Source organism: Myotis brandtii, unplaced genomic scaffold (assembly GCF_000412655.1).
Source record: "Myotis brandtii unplaced genomic scaffold, ASM41265v1 scaffold226, whole genome shotgun sequence".
In the NCBI taxonomy this organism is placed as follows: domain Eukaryota; kingdom Metazoa; phylum Chordata; class Mammalia; order Chiroptera; family Vespertilionidae; genus Myotis; species Myotis brandtii.
Genome location: NW_005358478.1, coordinates 665,877 through 675,503, shown reverse-complemented (window position 1 = coordinate 675,503; position 9,627 = coordinate 665,877). Strand labels below are relative to the sequence as shown.

At 34.9% G+C, this 9,627-nt stretch overlaps 1 protein-coding gene across 1 annotated transcript in view; it reads right to left on the bottom strand.

The window, feature by feature from the left end:
* Positions 1–1,634: 1,634 nt before the first annotated feature.
* ME2 (malic enzyme 2, NAD(+)-dependent, mitochondrial) overlaps positions 1,635–9,627 on the bottom strand; it is a 30,437-nt gene continuing 22,444 nt past the window's right edge. Inside the window, exons 12-15 of the mRNA XM_005866255.2 lie at positions 7,222–7,324; positions 4,593–4,663; positions 3,838–3,936; positions 1,635–1,879 (exon numbers count right to left, since the gene is read on the bottom strand). Coding sequence (XP_005866317.1) covers positions 1,712–1,879; positions 3,838–3,936; positions 4,593–4,663; positions 7,222–7,324 — 441 coding nt within the window. The 3' untranslated portion in view covers positions 1,635–1,711. The remainder of the gene's footprint in view (positions 1,880–3,837; positions 3,937–4,592; positions 4,664–7,221; positions 7,325–9,627) is intronic.

Genomic DNA, 9,627 nt, shown 5'->3' with positions numbered 1-9,627 from the left:
GTTATATTTACCATTTCAAGGACTGTGGGGAGAAATGTCAATTAATGTGCATGCTAAGTAGTTGTGAATACTTTTTTGTAGTAATATTGTAGAATGAGCATTTAAAAATTTAGTTCCTTCAAAGCAACTGTGTTAGGCACATATATAGCCATACTACTACTTCTTAAAATGATTCTGGATTTTCCTTTAGAACTCTCCAGTTTGTAAGCCACACAAAAAACTGGTCTCACTAGTCAATTATTATCCATTTTACTGGGTTGAAAATGGCATGAAAATGGACTATTAAAAACGGTCTGAACACCTACCTTATTTATCCCACTTGGCTCTAAATTAATTTTGATGGCTTAAAAAAATTAAATTCATTTTTAATGGAGAAAGAATTGTCACTAATGATATTCAAAGGAATGTCTCGTAGGAATGAATATTCCAAAATTATCTCAAGTAGAGCATCACTATTGAAAGAGGGGTATGACTTCTTCAGTTAAATATGACTCAATTTAGATGTGAAACATCTGACTAATTTGTTAAAAGTCATGATGTTAATCATAATTTATGCATCTTATACCCCCCTCCTTAGAATCATCTCAAAATTAAGATGATGAAAATATGTGTTTTTCATAATACGCAAAGCTAAGTTTCTACCTGAGCAATAAAATAGCATAATTGAAGCAATTAAATTGAAATTATTATCTTTATTAAATAAAAAGTTACACTATGATTTTTATACACTGTTAAAAACAATGACTTTTTAAGTGTTTTAATGTTGACGTTATTACAGGCTCAATGACTATTTTTTTTATTTGTCTAAAGGCAGCAGTAGTTTCCATTTCTCTCTTACAATGTTATAGTAAAGCCTTAATTTAGTTTTAGGAAATAAATAACAGGGTATATTTTTCATATTTCTCTAACTCTATATACTGGAGAGGAATTTCAGAGCATGAGGAAGAAATAAATAAAAACATTTTAGATAGACAATTTATCCTTAGAATTTGGTTAAATTTGGCTTTTCCCTCATACTGTGTGCTCATCTCCACAGAAGTCAGTTAGTATATTAGTAGCCCTCAAAAGAGCTCAGTGAAAGATTATTACCTACTAGAGGCCCAGTGCACAAATTCATGCACAGGTGGGTCCCTTGGCCTGGCTGGTGATTGGGGCCTATCGGGCTGTAGGAGGTTGGCTGGAGGGAGGGGCCGAGGGAGGTTGGCCGGCCAAGGGGAGGGGCCATGGGATGTTGGCTGGCTGCAGGAGATTGGCTGTGGGAGTGCACTGACGACCAGGGGGCAGCTCCTGTGCTGAGCATCTGCCCCGTGGTGGTCAGTGCACATCATAGCAACCGTTCAACTTGTCATTCGGTCGCTTAGGCTTTTATATATATAGATAATAGTAAATAGCAAATTCTTGGGCAAGTGTGATCAAGAGCATAGGTGAAGACGTTCAAAATATATTTTTAACATCTCTTTGATGTGGTATAAGCTACAAATCAGAATGAACGCATTATGGCTATTTGGTGGCAGGGTGCCAGTGGGCATTAACAATGTAGTCGACACATCTACCCACACAGAAGTGTAGATTCATGGGAAAAATAAGTCTGGCAAAGCAGTGGGGGACAATAAAACACAGAAAAAAAACCCCCATAAATTTGAGAACATTATATTTTTGTCTGAAAAGAGGGGTTCCCTGAAGCACGGACAATATTTATTTGTGGGCGCTTCTATTCTGGTAGCACGGGAGGGTTTTGTCCAGATTCTGGCCATTCATACATATCTGGCAGCATGGAGTCATATTCACTTCGCCATATTCTTTCTCTAACATACTTGGCCTTGTCCTCAGGTTCTGGGTATCGGAAAGCCATTTTATTAGCATACAGGTATTCTGTAACCTGAAAAGTAAATAAGATTATATAACAGAAATGACCAGCGAGGAATCTTATTTAGAAAAAAATTTAAATATCTAGGAAAATAATAAGAGACATGCCACATTTAGGTGAAGAAAACAACAGAATTATATTGAAAGACTTAAACCCAAAAAACCTTGAGTGGAGAGAGAGACTGAATGGGGATTTGTCAATACTGAAAGACTCAATTTTACCTATTTAATTTATAAATATGACATAGTTGTATACATAGTTGCAGGGTTTTCTTTAAACTCAAAGGACTGATATAAAAATTCATCCAAAAGAATAAACAGTTGAGAACAGACAATACTGAAAAACCATAATGTCAGAAAATATATAGTATCAAATAATATACTCTATACATATTATAATAATTAAAACAGTGCATAATGATAGATAAATATGGTTAGGAACAGATTCCTAGTAACAGATTAAAACATTTTATACTAATAAAAGCAGTAGTCTTGATCAACTGATGGTGAAACAACTGGTTACCTACTCAAAGAAAAAGTTTCTGTCTCACAACATACACTAAAATAAACCTATGTGATTAAAAAGTTTTATGTTATTAGAAAACACAGGTAGATATTTATATAATTTTGGAGTGGGAGAAGGCATTAACACTCACAAAAGATGAGAAACAACCTATAAATTAACAGATAATTTCATGAAAAAGCTTTTGAAAAATGGTACATAAAACAATTCTAAGTTTAGAATAATGACAATGGGACAACACCTGCACCACAGCAAACAGAAGGATCACTATCCTATATAATAAAGAGCTAATATGCTAATTAAACAAACAGCAGAATGACCATCCAGAAGACCTTCCGGACGAAGCTGGGGCTGCGAGAGCTGGCTGGGGCAGCTGGGACTGTGAGGGCTGAGCCCCTTGCCTGAATTTCATGCATCCAACCTTTAGTCCTTAATAAAGAGCTCTCATAAGCCAGTATCAGAAAGTGGAAAGAGCTGGCTGGCATGGCTCAGTGGTGAGTGTAGACCTAAGAAGCAGGAGGTCATGATTTGATTCCCGGTCAGGGCAGGTGCCCGGGTTTTGGGCTTGATCCTCAGTGTGGGGCGTGCAGGAGGCAGCCGATCAATGATTCTCTCTCATCATTGATATTTCTATCTCTCTCTCTCTCTTCCTTCCTTCCTCTCTGAGATCAATAAAAATATATTTTAAAAAAAGGTAGAAAGACATATAACATACAAACAAGCACAGGCCATGAATAGGCAGTTCACAAAAAAGTATGATTGCTCAATAAACACAAAATATTCTTCAATCTAATAATAAAATAAGTGCTTTAAATAAAAATAAGATAATTTTCATCTATTAAATATATAAGATTTAAAAATAATAATTCTAAGTATGGGCAAAGGTGTGGGGAAAACAAATACACTCATATCTAATAGGTACTATGTAAATCAGTACTTTTTTCTGAAGAAATATTTGGCAATATGAATCAGTAGCCTTAGTGTGTTAACACTGTTCGTCCTTATGATTAGAAATTTATCTTAAGGAAAAACAATCACAAATGCACATAAAGACTTATCTGAGGATGTTCACTACAATATTATTTCTAACAAAATGAAAAACACTTAAATGTCCAAAGAGAAATGGTTAAACTAATTATGACATAATAACAAAAAGAGAATTATTATTGATTAACAAGGGAAAAGACTTATAATACATTAAGTGGGAAAAAGTGCAGTGACAACCCAATTATAAAAATAGGTACTGGTGACTGGGCATGTGTGTGCTTAAAAAGACTAGAAGGCAACAAACTCAAAATAACAATGTGGGTTATATTCTGGTAGAATATGGGTGAACTAAAATCTCTTCTTTGCACTAAATGTTTCAAACTTTTCTTTAATAAACTTGTGTTACTTACATAAGAAAATTCTATTAAATTTTATGTGAAGAGGTATAAACTATTACTTACTTTAATAGCAATGTTAATGGAAACTTCCTGAATATTGGAAAAAGGGGGATAAAGTCTCCCTTGAGCTAGCTCTTTATCCGTCAATTGACTTGTCAGTGCCTAAAGAGAAAAAGAGAACTTTATGTTTGTTTGTTTAAATAACACAGCATAATAAAGACCTACTGAAACACAGAAAGGGTTGAGGAGCAGAAATACAGATAATATAATTCTCCTATTTCTAGCAGGAATACACTTAAACTACTTCAGAAATTAAAACTGTTCACTACTAAATAATAAAGAAATAACCAGATTTAAAGACTTATTAATATATTCTACTTAACATACAGAGTTTGGTATAATTACAACAGCTACTATGAAAATAGACATTAATATTTGTATTAATGTGAGTTCTTCAAAACTCATACTGCCAAGTTTGGAGTTGCAATTATTCCAAATAAATCTGTAATTGTTCATTAAAAACTCACAAGGAGTTATATTTTATCTATGCTGTCACAATATGTTACTTTCAGATACATATAATACAGGTATAGATGTATTATATATACAAAAGGATTCATAGCTTACCATCACACATGTGAAAAATCATGCTAAAAAATAATTTTATGCAAAAGTAGATGGGCAAATCCAAAGAGCAATGGGTGAGTAACTTCCTTTACATTCATAAGGCAGATTTAACCCCTTCTCTTTTCCTTTCTGCTTTTAATCTTTATAATTCATCCTTTATAAAATAACTATACAATATTAAAAATAATTACCTTTGCAGCTTCTAGGAAAACATGGTCACTAATATGCCGGGTGTGACAGAGAATAACAGCTAAAGCCACTCCTAGAATACAGTTTAAACAGTTTATTTAGTAAGGTCACTTTTCAAATTGTGAAAGGAGCCAAATAAATTCCCAGATTTAAAGCAAGTGAATGGCAAGCCATCCCCACTCCGAATACCCTCTCCAAAAAAAACCCAAGCAGCCAAGAAAATAATCACAAAAATCTGAGAGATAAAATCCAATGATCTTTATTAACCACTATAATTCTTATTTACCAGAAAAAATATTTTAGAAAATATCAAATAGCTTTCCTCAATATTGTTTTTACATTTACCAAAATTACAAATGCATACAATTTATCGACACTTTTTACAGTAAACACTATTCCCACACACCTCCAACCCTCCGTTTCTTGCTCTACAGAGACAACTACTTGCAATTCTTTTAGCTGATTGTTTCAATATTCATTTCTCACTCTTACACAGCTTGCTTAGAGTTCTGACTGACTTCTGAGTTTTAAATATCACTGCTTCCTTCCTGTGGGAAATAAGTAGTTAGCTTTCTGTCACATTTCCAGCCTTTTTTCTTCTTCCCATCATTTTGATTGAATGAACATTCAGTGTTTATTATGACTTCATAAATGCTATTCACAGCTGAGCTATCCACTAACACTGTATCATGACTTTTCCTCTTCTGTATAACTTTGTTTTCCCTAAAGTTACTATCCTATTTTTTTCTTGACTTTAGTGGTTTTTTGGAATTTGAAATAGCTTCATGACAAAACATTCATTCACTTGTCTAATTTTCTTCTAATATTTCAGCTACCTCATGTAGTCTCTCATTTCATCCTCTAGAATAAATGTGATCTGGCTGCAATCCACTTCAGATATGGAGTTGTCATGCTGGAAAATCCCTCTATCATCGGGATTCCCTTTGCTTCTAAGTTGAGTTTATTTCCTAAATCCCACTTCTTCCTAGTTTTTTGTTACTACCTCTTCCTGTTAGCATATATTCTCCTGTAGTTTTCTGAAAAACAGTACATGGGAGGTATATTTTTTGAAATCTTACATTGAATTCTTACATTCCTCAACCATCTTTTTCTTTTTCTTCTTTTCCTACTTTCCATTTTGATAGTTTGAGTTTAGAATTCTAGTTTAGAAATAAGCTTCCAGCATTATTGGTGATGATCCAGTGCCAATGTGATCCCAGGTACTTTTTCAGTGATTATCTTTTAACTTCCTCTCTGGAGGTATGTAGGCTATGTTTGTGTGTGTGGCTAATGTTCTGTAATTTCATGATCTGCCCTGAGGTGCATCATTTTCACTGAGGTGTTTGGCACACAGTGGGCAGGCCTTTCCTATCTGGAAACTTGAATCTTTCCGTTTGGGGAAATGTTCATAAAGCTTTTGATAATGCCCTTCCGCCCGTGATCCTGTGCTCTCTTCCTGAAATTTCTATTTCCTGCTATTGTACCTCGTAGACTATTCCTCTAATCCTCTCCTCTATTTCTATCTGTTCTTTGCTCTATTTCTAGGTGACTTCCTCAACTTTTTCATCTAATCCTTCTGCTACTAAAATTTCATTTTCAAAACTTTATTTTTGTTTTATAATTTTAAAAAATAAGTCTTGTTTCAGAGATGCAATCATTTGTCTCCATGATGATATTGATAGTTTTTAATTTTCCTTCTTCCCACATAGGACTAGTAATCTTTTAAAATATATATATATTTTATTGATTTCATAGAGAGAGGAAGGGAGAGGGAGAGAGATAGAAACATCAATGATGAGAATCACTGACTGGTTGCCTCCTGCATGCCCTGACTGGGGATGGAGCCCACAACCCGGGCATGTGCCCTGACCAGGAATTGAACCATGACCTCCGGGTTCATAGGTCGATGCTCAATCACTGAGCCACGCCAGCTGGGCAGTAATCTTTGACTGTTTCTCATATGCAAGGGTTCGGAACTAAAAAATGATTGTTAGCTATGAACACAAGGATGGGGCTTGCCTACTCTGTCACTATTGAGTGATCTGGCTTTTAATCTCCCACTTTCTGGCACCTCTGTCCTCAACTATGTCTGTTGGCTCAAAGTCTAGAAATTTTGTTTTAAACTATTCAAAGACTATCCCAATAGAGTGAGGAGGATGGGAAGATCAGATGGTTAATAGCTTCCTTATTTTAATCCAGCCTCTGAAAAATATAGAAAATTTTAAAGAAGAGTAACTGGTCCATCTACATTTAATGCAGTTATTTAAATGTCTGGGGCAGAAATGACTATCTTCTTACATGGGTGGGGCAAAAGTAGGTTTACAGTTGCTTATTTGGAAAATAATAAAATAATTAAATAATAATACAAGAATAAACTATGTTTCGCATACTCACAACTGTAATTGTTGAATTATTTATCTGTTGAATTACAACTGTAAACCTACTTTTGCCTACCCCTGTATGAATAAATACATTTTCAGAGGAAATAGAGCAAGTTGGATCTGCTGAATTTCTTGAGTTTCCCTGTGCATTCATACCAAAATCCTGTAAATTCCATCGTTCATTTTAATCTTAAACTCTAAAGAATTTCATTAATGATTACTCTGAAACATACACAATGGTGACATTTACCTGGGAAAATATACGCATTGTTGCCTTGGCCTGGCGTGAACACTCGCCCGTCACTTAGTTTCACCGGCTCGAATGGACTGCCACTGGCAAACAAACACCTTCCCTGCGAAAAAATGAAATGGCCTTGATTCTGTTACTTGATGTGGCTTAGAAAATCGAGGTAACCTCAAACAAGATTAAATCCTATAGGAAAACAGACCAATATATTATTTGCAAACAGGAATAATTTACTATGTAACATAATCCTGTCACTTAATTTTTATTGGAATAAAGTCTGTTTTATGCATACATTCTAAAGTTGAAATATGTCCATTAATCATTTTTCAAAAACCTTACACCTTCCATTTCCTTTGAAAAATTTTAAAGAAGTAGATGGCCAATAAATACCATCCTAAAATATTAAAGATTGATGTAAACATCTGTGAATGAAGGGGAAAACATCAAAAATTAAACTGCTACCATTTACTGTACATCTGCTGTCTCAGTACCAGGGGCTCTCTGTGTTAACTCAGTGAACTTAGCCTGCATAAAAACCTTAGAGGTTATCACTATCTTGATTTCACTGATAAAATAAAACGAGAAAACTAAGGCTTAGGTATTCCCAAGTACTCTGTAAAACAAGCTTGTCAAACTTGCGGCCCGTAGACCGCATGTGGCCCACAACGAATATTTTTGCGGCCCAGCCAATATAATATACGACAACGAATATTTTTGCGGCCCAGCCAATATAATGATACATAAGACATTTTGATAAAAATGTTGTAACTGAAGTTTTACAATATCCTGTTATACATAATTATTAATAACGAACTACAACGTTCGCTAATGACTGATGACTATAATCATGTTGCATTCATTTCCCTTACGTGCCTTATGCACAGGCACACCATTCTCTCCACTAAAACTAGCAGCGAATATTTTAGCAGCCGATCACCACATCATTAGTCTTGGACTGACTTGTTTGGTGTGTGCAACAGGAAATATATCACTTTCAGAACAAGAAAAATAGGTTTATTTGAGTTACGCTTATTAATTTGCGTAATTATTCGGTGTCTGGTAAGTTAATGTTCAAGAAAAAATATTAAATTTTATTAAAATGTTCTATTATTTTATGTAAACGATTACTCATTTATTTCAGCCCTTTGTATTCAGCATGTCTCTATAGAAATAAGCCGACGTTTCTAAGAAAATTGAAGCTTTTGTTTTTTTGCTGTCCACATAAACTTAAACCTTGTTTATTTGGCCCGTGTTAGCCTTTGAGTTTGACAAGCTTGCTGTAAAAGGTCAACTGGAATCCAGATATTTAAAACTCTGAAGCCCACGGTCTCTTTCTGGTATGCCATAATGCCCCCTAGTGAGGCAGTTTAGAAAAGAGGCATCGATACAACCACACTATCAATCCCAGAAAAAAATGGCATGTTGCCTTGTTAAAAAAAAGTCTTCAAATTTGTCGTAGTCATCCAGTCTAGTACTATGATCTATAATAGCACATAACAAATGTTACTGGTACATTCTGTATTTCTAAGAGAAGTAAATGCCTGTGAATTGAAAAGTATCTGAACATTAATTTATAAAATGAAGTCCTTTATATATAAAATCCCTCAACAAATACCACCACCCCCACCTTTCCCTGGAAAAAAAATAAGACAAAGAGCAAGAAGAAAACAATGGTTCTCTAGCAGGATAACCTATCCTGCAATAATCAAGGCATAACATATATATATCCTGTTTTAAACAGCTCCTTGGATTAAGTTAAAAAGTGATTTACAGAAAACTGAACTATGTCCACATGGTAGGATGGACAAACTGCCACGAGTACTTGAACATTCAAAAGAATTATGTCTAATAACCTAAAATCCAAATTGTAACAAGAGTGTAATATCCAAGTGTTATTCTTTGAAGTAGAGCAGATCCTTGGCATTAGTGGTTTAAACACTCAAGAATTTGACCTGAAGGTCCATGAAGTACAGTAATTACTACTTTTACAAGATATACTTTCAATTTCAAAAATGATACAAGGTTTATGGTAAGTGTTGAAGCAAGTCAGCGACAGGCTTAGTGGTAGGCTCGGGTGACTAGCTTGGACCTACAACTACATACAACATTTTCTACAGATAGCTCTTATCATTCTCAACCTATTTTAGGCATAACTACGTGTAACAAAAGTTGTGTTTGTTTGAACATTAACATTAGTTCCTGGTTAATGCCATACATGTTACCATAATAATAATTTATACTAATAATAGAGGAATATGCAAATTGTCGGGGACACTGTCACAGTAACAGTAATGACCAACAGTAGGCTGCGGGGGCGACCAGGCTGGCAGGGGGGGTTAATGAGGGATGACCAAACGACTGAACAGCAGGCTGCATGGGGTGACCAGGTCGGCAAGGGGGATAGTTGGG